At 35.3% G+C, this 23,814-nt stretch overlaps 1 protein-coding gene across 3 annotated transcripts in view; it reads right to left on the bottom strand.

The window, feature by feature from the left end:
- The window catches only part of LOC136833761 (potassium voltage-gated channel protein Shaw-like), an 82,339-nt gene that overhangs the window by 36,266 nt on the left and 22,259 nt on the right, over positions 1–23,814 (bottom strand). For all 3 annotated transcript variants that reach the window (XM_067095993.1, XM_067095994.1, XM_067095992.1), the window contains exon 5: positions 16,224–17,106. In XM_067095993.1, coding sequence (XP_066952094.1) covers positions 16,224–17,106 — 883 coding nt within the window. The remainder of the gene's footprint in view (positions 1–16,223; positions 17,107–23,814) is intronic.

The raw sequence follows: 23,814 nt of genomic DNA, 5'->3' as shown, positions 1-23,814 counted from the left end.
GTTATCATCACACCTTTAGAACAGAACCCCCGCCAATAACCGGGGACTGCCTGTATTAGGTAATTCACTTTATTTCTTTGTCTTGTTTGCCTTACTTGAAAATCATCTCGTAATAAGGTCTTGCTTGATAACCTCCAAGTCTGAAGGGTGAACTGGTACACATTTTGGTGAAAATATCTGAAGTGAGTTTGACACTTTTAAAGAATAAATTTTATACACACCTTATGCATCTACTGTACTATCATTTATACATTTTTGGAAGAATGTCTATAAAACTAAAGAAAAAAAAATAAATGAAGCAATTAAGGCAAACAAATACAGTACTGTATTTCTAAATACAAAACCTAACACATTCAGCCAAAAATCCTTCAGATACAAATACTGTATATTATATCATTTTATTATGTGATATGTAAATTTATCCAGCAAAATTTCCAATATAATTTGTTTAAAATACCAATGGCATTTGTGCACAAAACAATGTTCAAGGTACCCTCAGAGTGATTCTTCCTATGACATGGCTCAGAGTAGAGATATAATTGTAGAATAACTGTTTTGAATGTAACAGATACTGTGAAGAGATACTGCTACTCAGCACTACAGTATATTTATTTTCTTCCCTCTAACAGAACATTCTATTAACTTCTCCTAATTATAGACATCTATATTTTTCAAAAAACTTATAAATTATGATATAGGTGGGTTACCTCTACCATTCCCCTGAATAACTTCATGTTGCAGTTTTAATAACTATCACTTTGTATTACAATTGACATCAAACCTTTTGTAATACAGAAGAAAGGTGACTAAATAGCATAATAATCTTTGCTAGTCATAAAAGTATATCTTGTAGGCTTCATGATATACAGTACAGTAACTAGGAGATTGACAGTCCAGTCCCCTTTATGAAATAAGAAATCTTGTGTACTGGGTTACCATGCTCCCTAAGCTGTTTACCTCTGTAAAGAGATGGTTGATGTCATTTCAAAAGGTTCTAAAAGCTTTGAAATAAACCCTGGCAAGACAAATGAAGCACATGAAAGCGAATGTAAGTAAAAGTAGTGGCTTCCATTACTGAAATCTAAATTTATTTTATTAGTCAAGAATGTTTCACCTCTAGTGTCAAAATACACATCAAAATTTAATTACTGTTCACCAAAATTTTCAATTTTCACAACAATGTCACGCACAGTATTTACTCCACTTACTCTTGGGATCTCAATGAAAAGTGTGCATTTTCAGTTACTAGATCATACAGTAACTGCTGGGTGATAAAAAAATTGCCCATAACTCAAGTATTAATATGTGACTTGGGTACTTAAATAAATCTGGATTACCATATGAATTTCCTCAACTGTTTCAAGAGGACCTGCTGCCACATATGATATAAGAATCTTAAAGAAAAAATTATTTCAGCAAAAGATTTAAAAGTGCTGCGTAAATCAATATGATTAATATTCAATCCTAAGTCAGGATACCAACAAAAAGCAAGATCTCAGTCTGTTTTTGAAAATCTCAGTCTGTTTTATCTCAGTCTGTTTTTGAAACTAGGGTAAGTATCAATGTTTTTTGTTTTAAAATGCCTACATAGATGTTCTGTTAGTAACCTTAGTTGTTTTATCCTATCTAAATGGAAATATCTGTTATAAACATTTAACTAAAAAATATAAAATTATCAATAATATAAAGGTCCAGTATGATAGCTGGATTAGTTTAATCAGTTAAAACAAAAAATTACAATAATGTTTCACTATTTCACTGAACATGTGCCTGGTATCCAGAAATTCATAACTGGAAATCACATGACTAACTTTTATCTCTGGAGCAATTTTATTTGGATAATAATGGAAACAGATTTAAATTCTCCTAGCATTAACTTGTTTACAAGGACTAGGTTCACATACTATGTTACAAAATATCTTATTTCACCCTCTCATTCTTCTTTTCATTAACCAATGGCAATTATATTTTTAATATCACAGCAAACAGATGTGACGTATGGGTAAGTTTATTGCAAATCATTAAAAGAGAAGTTAGAAATTCTGAAGATAATTTGCATTTTTCATAGAGAAAGCTGGTATAATCACTGAAACTTGATAATATGGCACAGTAATTAACTAGTGGCAGGCGAGTGAGGGGTTAGGGTCCCACCCACTCACTCAGAGGGGTTGGGGTCCCACCCACTCACTCGGTGAACAGCATCATTATTTCCTTCAGCAATGGGTGAGTAAAATATGATGAGCAACTACCACAGATTCTAATGAGAAAGTATCTAAGGACTTGAAGTGATTCCCTAAGGTAGTAAGGGGTGAAGATGATTTGGTGCCACCAACACCTGAACTCAATACAGTACCTGTGACACCTAGGCGTTCCTCCCAACTTCCTACGTCCTTGCCTGAGGTAGAGTTGTCTCCCTTGCTAGATGACTTGTACACCTGCTTGATGACCTCTCAAAGTCATGATGGGATGGTGTTCTTGGATACTTCTTTATAGTACTAACAAACACTTGTCCACAATTGGCATAAAATGTTCAAATCTGAAAAGTGACTTAAAACTTGCACTAGATAGGACAGAATCTTGTTTTGGTTCTCAATTACAAAGTTTCAAATGTTCTCAATTACAAAGTTTCAAATGAACAAGATAAAAAAATTCATACCTCTTGCCAGGGAATGAGTTTATGCCATGAACTTAGGAATGGGAGAGAATAAATGGGGATCCATATACCTCATAGTACCACACCAAGTAAGAAAGACTGCAATTTTCTTACATTCTTACCCACCCTATGACTAGCATAAAAACAGTTCCGAACATAACTTCTCTGTCCATGGGTTCCCTCAAGGGTTCATATGGTGCCCAAATAAGAAGAGAAAGGAAGAGAGTCACATCCTACTCTAAAGAACTGAGGCCACAGGGTGTGCTGGACTGTTCAAAGTTCGTCAAGGACATGGAAGCCCCTACCATGGCAGAGTGGTCCAAGCCCTTAAGTCAGAAGACCCAGGAAAGACTGTGTCACAGTCTTTAGTGCAGAAGCAGAGTACAGTAGTTAGTTTTAACTGAGGTAGACAAGAAATTCCATAATCTGTTGAAATGTGACTCCTAGAGAGATATGCCTCTGATGACACCTAAGAAAGATGTTCCAACTTTGCTAAATAGACATCTTCTGTGCAATCCTGTGAGAAAAGCCTCTTTCTCATAGGAGATACTAGATGGTGATAATAAATGTTCAGTATGATAGATGGTTTACTTTAATCAGTTAAAACAAACAAATGTGGCCACGGAAGCAATTTGGGCAATAGGGTATTTCTCTTAGTGCCTCAATGAGAAAGGCCAGCAGATAAGAGCAACAATCAGCTTATGGCTAGTAAAGAGAATCAAGATTTATCCGAGACTGGGAGTAACCAGCACTCAGTTGGTCATCAGACAGATAAGGTAGAATGGCTGGGAGGCATAAGACAAGAGGGTAGCCCCAAAGGTGTTGGAAAGCATTTTCGCAGTACAGCTCACAGATTCAGCTCTGGTGAACAGAGCACTGACAGCTTACTGTTTAACCAAGTGGTGACTAGGTTAATAACGGTTTCCCAGACCTCAAATAGCTTCTCGGTGAGGGTGTAGGAATCACCAACTTGACCCTGGCAATTACACTGATCTGCTGATCCATTCTGATGACCCTTGAATGCATTACAGTAGCTGACAGCTCAGTGTCATGGTCAATAGCCTACTAGTGAACCTGCTTGCCAGAGTTAGAGGGAGACTGTCCCCTCACCCTCCTGCTTGTTGACACATGACATTATACAATGTGTTTTAGCTAATTAACATAACCCAGCATCCACCAAAGATCTTGGAATGCTTGCAGAGTCAATATTACTGTTCTCATCTTTAGCATGTTAATGTGAAGGTGAAGGTGAGAATCTTCTCAAGTCCACACATACTACAAGGTGAGCAAGTCACACAAGTATGTGCCCCAATCCTCTTTCTTTGTGTCTGATCAATTCTCCAGAGGGAAGGAATTCAGTGGAACACCCACAAGGAGATTCCTGACATCTAAGCACCAAGCACAATCTTCTTCTTAATCTGGTTTGAAAGAATGGAGTATTTGAGAATCAATGGAGAGTGACCCATGCTGCCTTAAGGACCACTGAAGTAAAATGCAGGTGGATACATTCATGAGGCACAAGTTCTCCAATGATAACAGGTGAACAATAATGAATGCACAAGCTGAGCTGGTTGTTTTTGTTGAGACAGGAACAGCATTATAATAACACCTCCCTCAGCTGCTGATCCAAGGTCTGCAAAACAGACTCTTGTTGCTTGAATCTCAATCAGCCTGCTTTGATATTTCATTTGCTGTTTGGTTAAAGGGATGGATGACTCCAAGTTTATCACAATCCCCAGATTGTGACAAAAAGAGAAGTTGATTCTGATCCCAGAACAATAGCACCTTGGAAGATGCCAGGATCAACCAATCATCAAGCTACTGTAATGGACATATCCTGAGAGAATGGGCCTAAACTAGAACCAGCATGAACATCACATGGACACCTGTTGGGGTGTTAATAGTCCACAGCAAGGTACTTTACTCTGAGAGTCTGTCCATTGTAGGTGAATAAGAGGCACTGTACTTCTAAAGACCACGATGAATGAATATTTGAAAATGTATCATTCAAAAGCATAAAGTTGAGCCACTGACAGAAGTCAGCATAGAATATCAGGTTTCCATTACCAACAGTGTTTAACAGACAAACTCATTTTGCGGTAAATCATCAGTCTCCAGCCCAAGTTGCCTTCTTCACTACAAATCGAAGACCGGAAGCCTGGAGAGTAGACATCTACAACTTCCAGCACATCCTTCTCCAGCACAGCCTGCAATTAAATAGATAAGAGTGAGAGACCACCTGGCTGGTCCTGAGGAGTAAAAAGGAAATGGGATTGGTCCATGAAAAAGGGAAGGGCTTTGGTCCTTGAAAGACAAGAGACAATAAAAGGCTCTGGTATCCAATCACTGCCACACTGCCCAAGGCATGATAGGCAACCCATATTTGTGGCAGTGAGAGGGGACCAGTGACTCTCTCCTCCCACTGCATCTTCCTCCCTTCTTTTTCCCCTTGCCTATCTTCTGAGCTGAAACTTGGTTAGAGGACTGAAACTGGGAAAACTCCTGACCATTTTCTGAGTAAGAAAAATGCCTGGAAACTACCCTCAAATGAGGATTGGCCTTTCCAAAAGCCCAATGCAAATAGCTGATCCACCTCCAAAGGCATGACTAAACTTCCTGTCATGGGTCCAAAAAGACTCTGGAAGGAAAGCACACTGTGGATAATGGAGTCTGAGCATAAGTTCTCCATTTCTCTACCCCTGCCCCAACCTTAATCTTCGAGAAGAGTGGGGAAGAACCCAGAACTGATCCATTCTGAAACATGAACCCACTCTTGGTTTTAATCCATTGGAAAAAAGGCATGAGTATTGGCACACCTCTTCAAGACCAGGTTAACCCACAGGTTTTTGGACTATGGTGGGGAGAGTTAATGTCCTTTCCCAATACAAAACAACCTTTCCTTCTTTGAAGGATGGCAGACTTCATCTTTTCTGGGGTCTCTTCTCTGAAGAGACCCCAGAAAAGATGAAGTCTGCCATCATGATAAGCCACAACAATGATGTAGCCTGAAATGAAGTCATGGTAACCAACCTCATGGCTCCTGCCACAGTAGAGGAGAAAGAGTTCCCCCTTAGCATCAAGGTCATTCTTAAGTCAACAGATGGACAGGTCCACCTGTATGGGGCAGGTATCTGATCTACAGATCAGAGAATCTACCTCCTTAACAACACCCCAGGAACCAGGGCAACTGAAACAACAGTGCAGATTCTGGGGTGAAATTCAAGGTAGTTTGATGGACTACACAGGTTCCAAGGATTAATCCTGACTGCTTCCCTGAGACCAATGCTCTAAGAAATGAGCTCAATGACCTAAAAAGAATTCCTCTCCAACATTCTACATGGGTTCCATGGGCAAGGCACTGTAAGATCTGGCAGGATCCAGGATGGCATGAGATATGAGATAGATCCTCTACCAGACTTGTGGGAGAAACTGTGGTCTGACCTTGCCCCTGCCCAATGGATCATGATGGGTGGACATGATAAATCCCAGATACTGCACCTTGTCTCACTGAAATTGAGGTGAGCAGAAGCACACTGTTCCTGTCCCAGGCAGAGTGGCACATGATGAAAGTTTATCCCAGCATGTATGGCACATGGTCTGGTGCCTTGCACAGGAGCATGGCTATATTCACAATTGGAAAAACAATTTGAGGTGAGAGATAGTTCTGGAGAAGTATGGGGGCCATTAGTCCAGGGAAGTGCACTCTTCCTTATGTTTCTGTGAAGAAACAGAAACACAGCAAGAGTAAGGTCCACCTACTTCTCCTAAGAAGGATATGAATTTGACTGGGGACAACCATGGTAGCACACTAGGGCTTGAGCATGAGCTGACTAAAGTAATGGAGATTAGTCACAAGTGAACTAATGCACCAATCTACCAGCAATGCCAACAATTGCTTGTTGCTATGAACAGGTGCTGGGATTGCCAACACTCCTCACCCAAGAGTGACAGCCATAAAAAGACTTCTAAGCCCTCTTGTAGAGTGCTGATTTCCATGCCTTCCTCCTATGTTCCACTGATATGAAGGTGAAGAGAGGGAGGAAGGTAAAGGAAGAGAAGGAAGGCAAAGCAAGGTAGCTCCTATTTGAGCTCCTAAGGCCAACATATTCTTTTCTGCATTTGCCAAGGACAAAGTCAAGGCAGACATCTCCAAAGGGACAAGAACAAAAGTTGCTGGAGCAACTAAAGCAGGAGCATCCATGAGTGCAGTGTACTCAGTCTCAGTGGAGGAAGCAAGTACTGAATAGATGGGGTCCTTCAAGACCAACACAGTCTCCCTTTAAATGCTAAGAGGCCACATTGCCTTCAGCTGCTCCTTCATCTCCTGGAGATATCTTAGAGTTAATAAAACAAAAGCAGGGACTGAAATTGGAGCTGTGGTGGTAGCAGGAACTGATATCACACTAGCTACCACACCAACCAAGGTGTGTCTCATCTGATCACAAACTGGTCCTTGCTTAGCTTCCTCAGCAACAAAAGGGACAAGAGGCATACACAGTCCCAGAAGAAGCAGTGGGGCCTGAGGCTGGCACAGAATGGGGAAGAGGAGGTGTGAGAGTCTTGACAGAACCTTCTTCAACCTCCTCCTCCTCACCCAATACTTTTGCACTGGTGGGTGGCCACCAAGAAATAAACTTTACACAATTCAAGGATGGTGTATACTCCTGCCTTCTGCAATTAGTACAAAAGAATGAGGGTCAATAGTCATGGGTGGCTTGAATCAGGAATACAACCATGTCCAGGTCATCTGTGGTGATCACTGTTCCTAAAAGAATTATCAAGCACCATCATCCTTACTACAGTGAAAACTAGGACAAATGAACAAGCTAGTCTTCCCATGTGTGAGGCTTCTAGGGTATCTGTACAATAGGGCAGCTGAAGAAGTGATACTATTTATTAAGAGAGTGGGAGGGTCCCCCACCCTCTCACTCAATTGCTACTAGTTAACTATCTTGTTATCAAGCTTCAGTGATGAGACCAACTTTTTCTAGCAGCATATCCATATAAAAGATGATGGTTTGTATTCTCGTAGCAACAAAGGTACACTAGACCATGTTATATCAAAGAATATTTCACCCAAAAATAAAGTTGCCACATCTTTAATTTAAATTCCAAAGGCCTCAAGTATGATTATGAACGTGTAAACTGAACAACTGCATAATTCTTATGAAATTGTAATCATTCATACTGAATATAATAAAACTTACAAGCTTTTCAATTCTGTCTAAACAACATGGGAGGGCTAAGTTTCAGTTGGGACATCGTAAATGCCTAAAATATCTGTTAAATTGTATGTGATACTAAAAGACTCAACAGCAAAATAAATACTGTACTACATACATAACAAGACGAGTTAGTTACGTGATATGCAACAGCTTTCAATTATTATTAAAACTAACTGTTTCAGTTATAAGTTTCTTTTTGCAGATGACTGCAACCTCATTGTTCTTTTCATTATTTATGACCATATTTAAAAAATTTCATATAAAGTATTAAATCTTGCAATAAAGCTAAAAAAATTGTTTAGTATGATATTGCTAGCATCTCTTGCAAAAGCTCCTTTATTTGAGAGTAAAAACAAAAATTATAGTAAAAGATGTTAGCGTTATTTTAACTTTTGTTTTACAATGTGTTGCTAAGCATGGGAATTAAAAGCAACACAAAGGTATTTTCATAACCATTCCAGAATTTTCCAAACCACTGTAATAAGGACTTGCTCAGAGGTTGATGCTGGTCCTATGATTATTATTGTACAATTACCAAAATGTCAGACAAATCATCAGATTCACAAACACCTACAACATCCACTCACCCACATACATATCAGACCCTGAAAGCACAAGTCACTCCAGCTTTAACATAACAGAGCTAATATTCCACTTCAAAACTTTCAGTTAGTTTCTGAAACCCCTGAATCTGATGGAGGTATTAAAAGTGTACACTACCTACGCTAAATACAGATTTGTCTACTAGAACTAATGACAAAATTTTCATTATAGAAACATCACATATATCTTTAAGAAATGACAGAATATTGTTTTGTGCAGAGCAAAAGGACAAAAAACTGTCCATATTAAGTAATGTTTCTATGATAAAAACAGTTAAATTCTCACATGAGAAATATCACATTAATATTCCATGATGAAATATTAATTTTGTCTGTGAGAGAAATCATATAGTACACTTCAAAATCTACACAGCATGCTGTTATCATAACTGCATACTATTTGAATAATTTCTCACTGGTCACTAAAAATTATCAGACAATATTCCCCCTGTAAGAGAAACATTACATTTCCTGCAAGTCTTGGACCCTTCTTACCTTACCTACACTGGGGTTTGATATAATAGGAGTCTTGCAAACACTGGGGTAAAAAAATGGCATGGTTTATAATATATATATATATATATATATATATATATATATATATATATATATATATATATATATATATATATATATATATATATATATATATATATAATATATATATATCTATCTATCTATATACATATATCTATATAATATACATATATATATATATATATATATATATATATATATATATATATATATATATATATATATATATATATATATATATATATATATATATATATATATATATATATATATATATATATATATATATATATATATATATATAAAAATGTAAAAATGTAAAACTACTTTCCAAACAAAGCTTTGAGTCAAGACTAGCACAGAACTGCCATATTATATTAATAGTTTAGCATCATCATTCTCAAAGTATTCACTACTATAAGTTGTTTTACTTGGTCAAAACCCTATAACATGAATGACTGCATATTATCACTAAATCACAATGTTTTGATATTTCACTGAAATTATTATTATTAAGCTCATGGTATTCAACACTAAATACACCTCTTACAGCACATTAGTTGAATATTAGGTAAGGTATCATTAGATGTACAACAGAACTTGATAAATACTGTAGTTGGGCTGGACCTCAATATATGAAATAAAGGTTGTTTTACTTAAGCACAGGCATTTCTGATGTTGTGGTAAAGCCATCCATGACACAAACACTAAATTCTTACTTAGATACACAACACCAGCACAGTACAGTATTCTATGACTGAAGTGCTGGAAGTTATTTAAGATTTATGCAGAGCTACTGAAAATGATACAGTGTTTTACTTTAAAGTCTTTAAATTTTACCAAACAGATGATACTTTAAGCTACTAACAAAAAGGCTAATATGGAACCCTAATAAATAACAGAAATCCACTAGTCAGAACTTACAGGGAAATATGAAAACATTTTGGTATGTAGTTATAAATCTCAATTTCTTTCTGCATCATCTGAACTTTCATGGATTAAGAAATTTGGAAAATGCAATGACAGTACAATAACAGTATACTGCCCATTTTACACAACTGAGCACAGTACCATATAGGGTATTTGAACCATTGTATACTTTTTGTTGCATTCTTCAAAAATCAAGATAAATTCAAGATCTGAGTTTTGTAAGTACTGTACAGTATACGTATATAACATCATCTTATGTAATAAATTAACATTAATAATTCAATCCAGTTTGTAATGAGAAAATTTACACTTTTAATCAGCATACATTAAGCTTAACAAACACATCATTTCATTAAATTGAGACTGAAAATGCATTTCCTGAATGCAAATCTGCACTACAAAGGGTAATTAGTTGCCTCAAGTAATTATTTTAGGTGGAAGAGAAAAAAAATGATTTTGCTTTTGATACATACAAATACTAGAAAATTCTCATAACACTGTACCATAGAATTTGGGATTTCATATACCATAACTGTCAGAATAAATAGTTGGGAGATACACATCTAATGAAACCTTATCTATATGCATGAGAGTGACAAATGAGAAGAAAAGGATAAGGAGCTGAAACTTATAAGGCATGAAAGAAATTATGTTTGGTCTTCTTTTGCTAGAAGTTAAATGAACCAAACAAAATGTTAGACAAAATATCATAAAGTAAACAAAAAAGAATGTTCTAACATATGTTCTTGAATCATTGAAAACTTAACTGATTGAGGATTTTGAGGGTTATCAGGCTGGTGTATAAATGGCTATTCATTTAGTTATGGTGATTAGGAAATCAAACAGGATCTTTTGAATTAATCAAGCTTAAACATTCTGAATTCTCTCTATATGGATACATGCACTTGGGCTTTGTCCCTAAACAAGCAAAGATTTCTTGTTTGGCTGAACATTTAAAAAAAAAGTCTATAAGAAAGTGCAATGCTGTACCCATATCCTACCTACCATTCATTCAAAGCTACAGTACTGTACATCAATAATTTCAATAATTGTACCGATGGCTACTAACAGACCTCTTCTAATGATTAATTGCTCTTGTGAACAGAAATTTAAGTTAAGCAACTTTTATAGTTAAACATACTCACTGTATTTGGATGCATGTATTTTTCCTTACAATACTGTACAAATATCCTGTATTTCTTTAGTTTTTGAGGGAGTACAATGCTGAAACCATATAATATACTATTCCTAAAAACTTATTTTAAGTATTTCTAAAAATTTATTTTTAATGAGCTAATTTCTTAAACATGGCTATAATTTCCCAAGCAAGCTACTAGTGTAATGAACCACATTATAGCTGAATTTCTATCACCAGAAACAAATTCCTCTTGTTCACTGGTCATGGATTCAATTTGAACTTCGCGACCAACAGAGTAGTAACTGAGAACGGAACCCGCACACCCAGCAGTGTAATGAACTTGCTCATTATGGGCAATTTGTAGCTGGTTATAAAAACTTCAAAATTTAGTAGTTCTTGGGAAACCTCACACATACAGTACTAAGATGACTGACACTTAACAATAGGTAAAACTATATATCAAATAATAACAGTATTCCTTATGAAAATGACAAAAACTTTCTGCAAAAGTTTTCTCCTTTCTAATTCATGAACTTTGGGACTCCTCATGGCTAAAGCACAGTATATATTTTGAAACCCATTTCAAGTTCTTCAAATAGAATAACTTTGTTATTGAACATTAGATTTCTATGGAATTCTAAATTACAGCCAAATAATTCAGAATATTAAATCTATCCAATTACATACCTATCAATGGGTTTTTGGAAATGAACTTATTGTGAAAATGACAAGCACACTGCCTTTCATACAGTCAAAACTACTGTAATACTTAATTAATGTATTCAAAACAATTCCCAAAGGTAACTAAAATTCATCAAATTAATCCTTCAGAAGCACTGAAAACCTTAATGTTCTTATTAGTTTCAGAATTTTTTTTGAAAATTATCACCTTCCATGCCTCATAATGTCAACTATTCCATCTGCTGTACTCTACAAATGTAAAAACTCTAAACTGTTGCACTAACTTACATATCCAAATAAACTCCATCTTACCTTTATTAATAACTACAGGTTCCTGTTTACATAAAACAATTAAATCATCTTATAGGGCCTTTTAAATCACATATTCTCACATTTTAGTAGGGCTTAATTATAGGGTACCAAAGTGTACTACAAGAAACTATTCTTTTGATTTCTTCTAAGCATATCTTACACCAACCTTCAATCCTCAATTTTCTCCTCAAAATATAGTGAACAATCAGAACATAACATATATAAATGAATGGGAAGAAGCTATATGGGAAAACTAATTTATCAATAGCTGTAGCAAATGAGTTCTAAAATAAGTGATAAATTCTGAAAATTTTCAGTTCATCACTGGTGGACATAATTATACTCCCTTTTGAGAACATTAGATAAAAATATGGATCTGATATGCATAAAACGATGAATATCAAGCCACCAAGGTCACTGATTCTGACATAAAATATCACCTTATTTAAGATGAAACCACAAATTAAGTTTGTAAAAAGACATCAAAATTTCATTAGCTTAAGATGGCAACATCATTGTACTGTATTCCTAATTAAGAATGCTAACATATGGGACCCACAATGAATACATCTAAACATATCCTTTTCATACAAAGAAATACTAGTACTAAATGCAGGAAATAAAATACATAAGACTGACTATAACTGTCAACTAACTAATCAGTTTGCTCTCTTCACTAAAACTGCAAACTTAACTTGTGTAAATTTGTTTATATTTTTCACCTATTCCTACAAATACTGTATCATCACATCATAATGGAATACCTGGTCTACTATTTTTAGGCATTTTATTGCACTTTATCAAGTAATGTGCCAACCAACAACTGAAACTTTGACATACTAGAGTGCTTTACAAAAGTACATCAAGCTAAAATGAAAATTCTCATGATCTCAAACTCCTATTGATACTGTAGATGAACTGAAAGAGTCCAGAAGGGATTTAAGTATAGCTGAAAAGTAGGATGAGTCCAAGACCACATAAGGGGAAAATTAACAAAATTTCTGAATAGAAGTGGGAATATTGAACATATATAACTTGTTCTAATAGTCCTCTCTCTACCTTTCTCTATATAAATATATATATAGATAAATAATGATAAAAAAGAGACAAAGAGAAATAGCTTAGGGGAGCATTTCAAAGATTCACTTTTGAAAATCCATAGCACTAGATCAGCCAGGATGACTAACAGTGGCAGACATATCAGTGATATCCACTGGCAAGAAATCAAAACCACATGGCTACTATGCATATTAATTCAGACTTATCACAAAAGGTTTGATGCACTAAGACTTTAAGGATTCACCACAAAGGATCTGCTATGACAGTTGGAGTAGCTATATGTAAAAGGTTCACTATTATGTTGACTAACCAGTACAACTACATAAAAGGGTTGATGCACACTGAGACCGAATGTTGTAGAGCCCAGTGGAAAAAACACTTAAGGAACTAGACTGTACATAGAATATCCAGTAGGGCTGGTTCCAAATCACATTTTTCTAATGGATCAAATAAAAAATCTTACCTAATGCAGGAAAACAATGAAATGTACTTGATACAGTACATCATTTTCTTATCTCAATCATGTGAAAACTGTGGTGGTTAATTACTATACCATCACAAACCTTGAATAAGATGAAATATTACCAAGAAATTTAAATAACTTTAAATTAAAGAGAACTTTTTATAATTATCCCTCATGATCACAGGTTAATTTTAGTAAAACTCAATCATAATTTCCTCTGAAGCAAAGTGACAACAGTCCTCTACTCATACTGTAGGTTCAACACAACCTTTTGAAACTATACGTAACAGATAGGCAGTTGGATACACAAATTTTCAGAATCTGTTCACCAAGTAAATTGCAAAACTCAAGGAGTCATCCCTCAAAAATGCCCAAAAAGTCTACCTTCATCATACAATTTAAGGAAGGTATTGAGTACTCTTTTTAATTAATGTCTGGTGACTGGAATAAAAAAAAATATTACTACCAAATAGCGCAAAACTTTACTAAATCAAGCAGTGTATTAAAAAAAAAAGTATTGAAATATGTAATGTTTTACCTGAAGCCAATCTCAATCATTTAACAATAAAATGAATCACTGACTCTGGTTTACTCAAATTTTCAAATTAAAACACTTGTTAGTTTTCCTTATGACTTGATCAACTATTTGTGACACATTAACGTCCACATCATCCCAAAAATCTATTTTGAAACCAGTAATGCCTTAAGCTGTAGTCCTCATGGACACAGAAAAATGTTATTGTTGCATACTTTGGAAACCAGCTAATACTCTTAATAACAAAACTTTAAGGCTTTCTTATACATCCAATTCATTGTTAGAGTATCAAAGACTACAGAAACATGTCACACAAAAAGAACATCATTATCATTCAGTCCCTTATCCAGCAAGACAGTAGCATCATGAGACCTGATGTAGAATACTTAGCTTAATATCATTCAGTTTGAAGGGCAACAATGACACTTATCTGCAGCAAAAAGGAGAAACTGAACGAAAGAATTTGTGCATCTTTAATAAATTGACTGGATACCCAATTCTGATTCAAATCCATACAGGGCAAAATTTTCATGGTCTCTATTAGGTCAACTGCACATCAGGTATGATCTACACACAGTAATACCTTAGGTTAAAGGTTACAAGTCATAAGAGAGGAGAAAATGCTAATGATTTTTTAAAGTAACATTTCATATTATGGTTCCTATAAATAAGAGAACAATTTGTGCATAAGGTCATGTGTCAGCAGTATCTGGTATCTAATCTTATTTGTGTTTTCTGCAAGAAACAGATGCTTCTTGATGGTTTTTAAAAATACATTCTGTCTTCAAATCATTAACACTATTTAAAAGTAAGGGAATCACTGCCACTGCCTCTTCCTAGGACACTGTGGGAGTGACACAAAAATAGAGCACTTTGACAGAGATCACACACAGAACACTACAAAACAACAATAACAGACACCCATAACATTCAGACCTTCTTTGAACCCACCAGGCGTCACCTAAGGAAGAATACCTGTTGCTTTACAGTACTGTACACCCAGCATGATTACTGCGTAGCATATTTCGGCACTTGGTTTCTTTCAAGGACGGTTAGAAAAGGATATTGAGTATACTGAGAATTGCATTACCCCGTGTCTGATCGGGTGGCAAGTGGTGGGATCAAGGAAGGGGGACGGAGCATTTTAGGTTTCCATATTACATGCTAGAACAGCGTAGGATGCTAGCTATGAAGAAAAGCATTCAGAGATAGGTGGGTTAAGTAAGGGAGCTAAAGGAATGTCTAACATCCAAAGGGAAGGAAAGAGTCATACAAAGCGTGTGGTCATTATCACTGGTGGAGAGGGTGATAGCAGCAGAGCAGATCAACTACTATGCAAACTGGAGATAGGATGCATACTAAAGGGAAGAACGGCAAACAAATGACCAAGGGTAACTTACTAAAATTGTACTTGAAACTTAAGAAGGTTAAAAAAAAAAGGCTCATCAAGAGAGGGTCAGGTCTGCAGTAAATAAATCAACAGTACTCACGAAGTGTAGATTGATGTTTTTTATTTCTGTTACTTTCAGATTTCATGAAAGTACTAGAATCTGATTTTTGTGGATTAGAATGAAAAAAGTTGGGGATGGAGCATTTACACTAATTAATCTATACAATTCTGGTAATAGATTTTGTGTTAGTTGTTCAAACTGAAGAAGTCCAAGACGCCATAAGAATATCTTGTTAAAGTAGGAACAAAGAGTTGGAAACTATAAAAATTCCATCACCCCTACTCCACCCACGATTGATATTCATGGCAAAGTTTCAGTGTATGAACTAACTGACCAGAATAATATTCTGGTGCATGTTGCTAACATTTTAAAGCATCATACACTGGTAAGGAAATTTAATGATGTATTGTTTTTTGTAAAATTTGTGAACACGTTTTCTTGTGGGAGCACTTTACTTACTGCTCTCAAGGAAAGAAATCAGGAAGGTCACTGCAGGCAAGGATAGAGCTCGATAGGTTCTGAAAGGATATGGTGAGACTGATGATGCCTATGAAAATCCCAGTATGATCTCAATGATGGTATAAGTGAAGATGATCATTAATGATGAAAACTGCTTGTAATACACGTTAAGACTTACCCATTTTAGGTCCAGGGTTACGATTCATGGCATTGGGTCCTCCTCGTTTTGGGGCAGCTGCTATAGGTGGTCCAACACGAACATGCTCCACTGGCAGGACTCTTCGCCTCTTCTTAGGCAACTTGGCTCTTGCTTGCGTGTGACTGTAGTACATAGCAAAGTTTGAAACAATCACAGGAACTGGTAGTGCAATTGTCAACACACCAGCTAAAGCACACAGGGCACCCACAAACATTCCTACATAAGTTTTTGGTGCCATGTCACCATAACCTACAGTAGTCATAGTGACTAGAGCCCACCAGAGACCAAGTGGGATGCTGTTGAAATCGTTGTGTGGGTTTGCTTGTATCCTCTCAGCATAGTACACAAGAGAGGCAAAGATCACTATACCCAGCACCAAGAAAAACACAAGGAGGGTCAACTCTTTGGCTGATGCTCGGAAAGTCTGTATTAGGATCTTGAGGCCCGATGAATGCCGTGTAAGCTTAAACAGTCTCATGATACGAATAATGCTAAAGAATTCCAAGATGTCAGCATTCTCTAGATGAGAAGCAAATTTCTGGAGGAGTATATCCACATAGAAGCTCAGTGTGGCAATGAAGTCTATCATATTCACTGAGGCTCTCAAAAACATTAACTTGTTGGGTGAAGCAATGAATCTTATCAAGATCTCAAAGGTAAACCAAGTGTTACAGACACATTCAATATAGAAAAAGGCCTCATGGGCATTGGTTGCTTTCTTGTCGAGAGTCCAAGCAGTAGTGTTCTCTGCAGTTGTAACAGTGACATTCTCAATAACAGGAACTCGCATATCTGGATGTGTCTTGAGGCAAAAGGACAGGATGGAGACACAGATGAAGAAGACTGAGATGACACCAATTACCTAAAGTAAAAATAAGATCTTAATTTTACTCTATCCAAATCACACTACAAAAAATACTTTTAGATTTTCAAAGATACACAGTTATTTAAAAGGAGTGCTACTGTACCAAAGTTCAAAGTTTAAGCAATGCCTACAAAAATTCAATTGCAAAGCAGTGGTGACCTCTTTGAAAATTGCAGAAAGCAAGGGCAATACTGTAATTTTATTCTATAAACTAAACTCTGCTTATAGATGTACATACTCTGTAGTAGATTTACTTCAGTGGTGACTTTGATGGAATTTAAATGAAGATTTATGATCATTTAATGACTAAAGTAACAGACTAACTCCTTGTATCAATTTATGCTTAGCTAATATTCACAAAAAAAAAGTTGCAAGTAAACACAATTAAAAATGTCACTTTCAAAAAACCATATGCTGTAACATTTATATCACCTATTATAATAATGGTTTCCATTAAGTAACACTCACACAATGAAAACATGAAGGCACACAAACAATCTAAAAATATTTCATTGCATTCTAACATACAAACACTTATTTTACATACCCTTTATTAAAGAAACTACTATATGGGTAACCAATGGCAGCTACTAAAGATTATTATTATTATTATTATTATTACTGTTGAGAGAGAGTCTGTCTCCAAGTGCAGTGTTGTTGAAAACAACTGCTGTTTCAACAGCAATCAGTTCTGTAGTGTTCTCTATTCTTATTATATTCTTCTCAACAGAAGGTATATGACAATTATAATGGATCCCGAAAGGACATGGGAAGCTATACTGTTATCATTGTTTACCAGTACCTCTTACATTCATCAATTATGTGGTAATCTACAGAGACTACAATATGGAATGAACAAAATGCAAAGGGGTACAGGTGTTCATAGCACAGGAGTCGGTTTAAGGTTAGTGACAAAGAATTTTAGTTTTTTGTTCCACTTAGCTTTTCTTGCACCAAACAGCTGTCTGCATTTAAAACTACAGCAGGTATTCAGGCATGACCTAACATCTGCCCTGTTGGTGGAATGCTCTGGACCCACACTTGCTGTTACCAGATATCTAAAGTCCTTGTTTATGTTTTGATGGTCATGCCCATGGGGCTGGTACTATACACTATTTTCATTTACCATTTACTGGCGTACCACCGTTCTGAACTTGGTCCTATTACTCTACTAGCACAGATAAGCACTGCTGTTGCCATACCTAATATTTGTCAGTTCTAAAAATGTTGAAACTTAGATATCCTGAAGAGTTCCACTTTCTTATCATACTAAAATGACATTTAACACATTTACAAAAATTTAGTTAAAAAAATATACTACTTGCCTTTCTTTGTTTTTCAGGAAGCAAAAAAAATGACTGGTACTACCTTGTAAAAATGCTAATATGGCAACAAGTCTCCAAGAAAACTCCACAGTTCACACACCACAATTAGTCATACAAATATTTGATAGCTTGGTTGGATTTTTATTTAATTTTGATAATGAAAGAATAATTTGTTGCATATAAAAATACATACCAAAAACATAGTTGCTCTTTTTTTATCACCTTCGTATTAATACGACTAGAGGATATACTTGAGAAATGCTGAGCAGTATATTCAAAAGAATTCTGCCCGGCTACGAGCACGTAACGCAAGGTGGCAGTGGATGAAATCACTTGACTGCAAGGATGGCTTTTTGCCAATGGACATTATAATGTGGATGCCCATAAGGCAAGACAAGTGGACATAATAATTTGCTTGTGTGGAAGGCAAGCAGCCAGTAGACAAAATAATTTGACAGCAAGGAAGGCAAGAAGTCAGTGCCCGTAATAATGTGAATGCACAGAAGGCAAGCAATAAGTGGACATACTAATTTGCTTTCATGGGAGAAGAACAGTCAGTGGAAAAAATCATTTGACTGCAAGAAAGGGAAGCAGTCAATGTATGGGAAAATTTTGACTGCAAGGACGGTAAGAAGTCAGTGGTCACAATAATATGAGTGCACAGAAGGCAAGCAATAAGTGGACATACTAATTTGCTTGCAAGGGATGCAAGCACTCAGTGGCTGAAAAAATCTGACAGCAAGAAACGCAAGAACTCGTGGCTGTGACAATGTGAGGGCCCAGAAGGCAAGCAATAATTTGCTTGCATGGAAGGCAAGCACTCACTGTACAAAATTATTTGATTTCATTGAAGGCAAGAAGTCAGAGACTGTAACATTATGAGTGCATAGATGGCAAGCAATAAAAGGAAATAGAGTTGTGCTTGCATCGAAGGCCAGCAGTCAATGAAAAAAAAAAAAAAAAACTGACTGCACAGAAGGAAAGAAGTCAGTGGCTGTAATAAAATGAGCACCCATACAGCAAGCAATAAAAGGAAATAATAATCTGCTTGCATGAAAGGCAAGCACTTGGTGGGTGAAATATACTGACAGCAAGTAAGGCAAGAAGTCAGTGACTGTAAGAATGTTAGTGCACATAAAGCAAGTAATAAAAGAAAATAATAATCTGCTTGCATGGAAGGAGAGCAGGCAATGGATGAAATAATTTTACTGCATGGAATGCAAGAAGTCAGCGGCTGTAACAATGAGTGCACAGAAGACAAGCAATAAAAGGGAATAATAATAATCTGATAGCATGGAAGGCAAGCACTCAGTTGACTACAAGGAAGGCAAGAAGTCTATGGTCCATAATATTGTGATTGCACAGAAGGTGACCAATAAGTGGACATACTGACTTACTTGTATGGAAGGTAAGCAATCAATGGACAGAATTTACAAAATCACTTGAATGTAAGGAAGGCAAGAAGCCAGAGGCCATGGCCATTAATAGGGGTGCACAGAAGGCAAGTATTAAGTGGACATACTAATTTGCTTGCATGGAAGCCAAGAAGTCAGTATAAAAAATCATTTGAGTGCAAGGAAGGCAAGCAGTCAGTGGCTGTAATAATGTGATTGGACAGAAGGTAAGCAATAAGTGGAAATAATAAACTGCTTGCAAGGAAGGCAACTGATTGACTGATTGATTGATTTATGGCTACTAAAATCAGTGTCACAATATCTAGCTCACTGCTGATGCCGTAATAAAATTACATAGGAAACCAATAAATAAATAAATAGATAAATTTCAAAAGAGTTTCATATAAAAATATGAGAATGTGTGTGAGAATGTGTGTGTGTGAATACACACACACACACACACACAACACACATATATATATATATATATATATATATATATATATATATATATATATATATATATATATATATATATATATATATATATATATATTCTCATGATATTATCTTTAAAATTTATATCTTTCCATGATTTTGTTATATTCACTACTCTAGTTATCATGTATTCTGTGTAATAATAATAATTGTTGAAATATCATATGTAGTGTAATGTCAGATCTCACAAGAATTAATGATTTAGATAACTTAAGAACATAATTTAGAATTAATAATATCTTTCTTGACAATAGCGTAGTAGCAGAAGAGAGAGTTTAAGTTAGACAAGATGTTGTAGCTGTCACTGAGAGCACTTTGTTTTGAGTTGAGATGAGCACTTTGTTTCCTGTTAGATTTGCACGTTGACACGCGAGAGATAACAGTCAAGTCATGTAAGATTTCTGTCTCATACAAGAAGAAGACGAATGATTTCACAATGTTATATGTATTGTTCTGTGTTAAGATTTCGTTAAAAGCTTTGTCCCATACAATTTTCTGGTAAAGACACGTGTGCCTTTTTGAGAAATACAAATGCGTTATTGCACCAAAGCACATGGCAATTGTGTCATGTTTAAGATTGCATTGTTCTGATTGGGTCTCATGTGACAGGAAGTGATGTCACGTTTCTTTTCTAGAATGTTCCATGAAAGTTTTGCTCTTTGACTGGAGACAGGGTTCTTTTCATTATAAGACCGGATACCGTGCTTGTTGCATTAATTGTAATACCTCTCTCTCTCTCTCCCTCCCTCTCTTACTTCAAAAGAGAGAAGTTATTAATGTAAAACATTTGTGTGGTCATTGATACTAACATTAGCTTTTGAGATCTGATAATGGTAGTAAAAAGTGTATAAATTAGTAACAGCTCTCCTAGGGCTGGCCAGAAGGTTAGACTTAACGAAAACCAGTGTGTTTTGTGAATCTCGAGCAGCTGCATTTGGGGTGATTTTGTGAGTTTTCACAAGCTTGTGTAAGGTAAAGCGAATTTTACTTATTATTACCATGGCATAATAAGGTATATTAAGGGATTTTTGCCTTAGTGAAATTGTTTTTGGTAAATTTTTGTGTATTTTTGTATGTTCTTGTATTTGCAATCTCTTAATTTTTCATATTTTATGTAGTGGTGACTTAACATGTATTTATTTGGCATTTTAAGTATTTCTTAATGATTTAACATTGCATTCTTGATTTCATTTTCATTTATTAAGGTTTTCTTTTCAAATCTTGAGTTATTCTTGATAATTTAAATTTTGCTTGATTAATTAAATTTCTTGATAAATTAACCTTTGTAATTTAACTCAAGACTTAATTAAATTTTGTATTGTTTTCAAGTAATAGTAAATTTTTCAGATTGTGAATTTTGACTATAAATTTTGAATTTAAAAAAATTTGTATTTAAAATTTTTACGACAGTGTTTCATTTACTGACCGCCAGTGATAGGATTAATTGTGCGCATAAGGCAAAGTGATAAACATGTTTTGTTCCTTTAGTTTTGCTGAAGTGAATTAAGACCAGGAAAACAGTTAAAGTTGTTTGATGGAGTGATGCCCTTTTACTTTAGTATATTTCTTGATTAATTGTTGATACCTCACACTTGTTTTGATAAACTTAGAATGATTTTTCACATGATTAGTAAGTTTTTAAGGGATCACCGTTGCCTTTAGAGTACCCAGTTGTAATTTTATTGTTATGAGAGTTCAGGTAGCTTGCTGAAGTGAGGTAAATTTTTTAATTCTATGATTAGTTGTGTAATAACCAGGTACTTGGAACACTTCGTGACAATATACACATATACATATCTGTTCATGTATACTATATATACATGTATAGGTCGAAAATCACTAATCCAGCACTACTGGGAGCTGCAAAGTTCCGGATTAGTGAATCTGCTGGATTACAGAGTGTTTAGGTTAGAATAAGCTTAGCCCAACAGATAACCACCTCACCCTACTTCTAAAATACCCTGTAAATCAGTACAAGTTGGTTAATAAGGAAAAAGGATACATTAAATGAAAATCCAGTTAAATTTTAACGAAGCATACACCAAATAAATTGTACAGGTAAATCTGTTCACTTACAAGAAAGTTCATCACTGCCAATTCCAAAGTGAGGAGCTGGAAATTGCAACTATGCACATTTACATGTCTTGAGGTGACGGACTGTCAGGATTCCAACCTCCATCTTGGAATTTGTTTTATATATTTTACGCCATTCTCATGTATATTTTTACTATATTTTCTCAATTTCTATTTTTAAAACCCAAAAGATAATTGCAACTGTGTGCACAGGGTAAGCACAAACACACAAACTCATTCGTTAGCTTCGGTGAACTTGCTACAGCTTGTTTTGGTTTGTGTTGTTAAGCTTAGGATTTTTTAATTTATATTTTGTGCTATTCTCTATATTTTTACTGTATTTTATCATTTTTCTTAATTTTACAACCCAAAATAAAAACACAATCGTGTGTGTATGGTACATACAAACGCACAAACTCATTAGCTGGTGCTGGAGAACTTCCTACAGCTTGTTTTGTTTTATGGTGTAACACTTATGATTTTTTTATTTATATTTTATGCTATTGTCATCTACATTTTTCCCGTATTTTCTAATTTTCTATTTTCACAACCTAAAGGATAAGCACAATCACATGCGTAGGGCACATGTGAACACACAAACTCATTCTCTGGCATCAGAGAACTTGCAACAGCTTGTTTTGGTTCCTGTTGTTACGCTTGTTATTTTTTTATTTATATTTTATGCTATTCTTATTTAGATTTTTACTGGATTTTTTAATTTTCTACTTGAACAACCCAAAAGATAAAACGTAATTGTGTCTGTAGAGTATGTACAAACACAAACTCATTCCCTGGCACTGGAGAACTTCCTACAGCTTGTTTTGTTTCGCGCTGTAACACTCATGATTTTTCAATTTATATTTTATGCTACTGTCGTATATTTTTATTGTATTTCTTTTACAACTCAAAAGATTAGCACAATTGTTTGCGCAGGTATGCAAAAACGCACAAACTCTTTCTCTGGCGTTGGAGAACTTGCTACATCTTGTTTTGGTTCATGGTGTTAGGCTTATTATTTTTGAATTTTTATTTTATGCCATTCCCAATCATATTTTTACTGGATTTTCCCATTTTCTATTTTTACAACCCAAAACATAAACGCAATCTTGTGCGTAAGGTGTGTACGAACGCATTTTACGCTATTCTCGTATATACAGCATACTTAATTTATTTTATAATTTTTTATTCTTAAAACCCAAAAGATAAACGTAATTGTCTGTGAGGGGTATGTATGAACGCATTTTACGCTTTTTTCATCAATATATTTAATTTATTTTATTTCTATAGCCCAAAAGATAAACGTAATTATGTACGTAGCGTACATATAAGCACACAAACTCATTAGCTGCCATGGGAGAACTTGCTACAACTTGTTTTGGTTGGTGTTGCTATGTTAATGATTTTTAAATTTATAT

Source organism: Macrobrachium rosenbergii, chromosome 52 (genome assembly GCF_040412425.1).
Source record: "Macrobrachium rosenbergii isolate ZJJX-2024 chromosome 52, ASM4041242v1, whole genome shotgun sequence".
Lineage (NCBI taxonomy): Eukaryota > Metazoa > Arthropoda > Malacostraca > Decapoda > Palaemonidae > Macrobrachium > Macrobrachium rosenbergii.
This window is presented reverse-complemented; position numbering and strand designations above follow the sequence as displayed.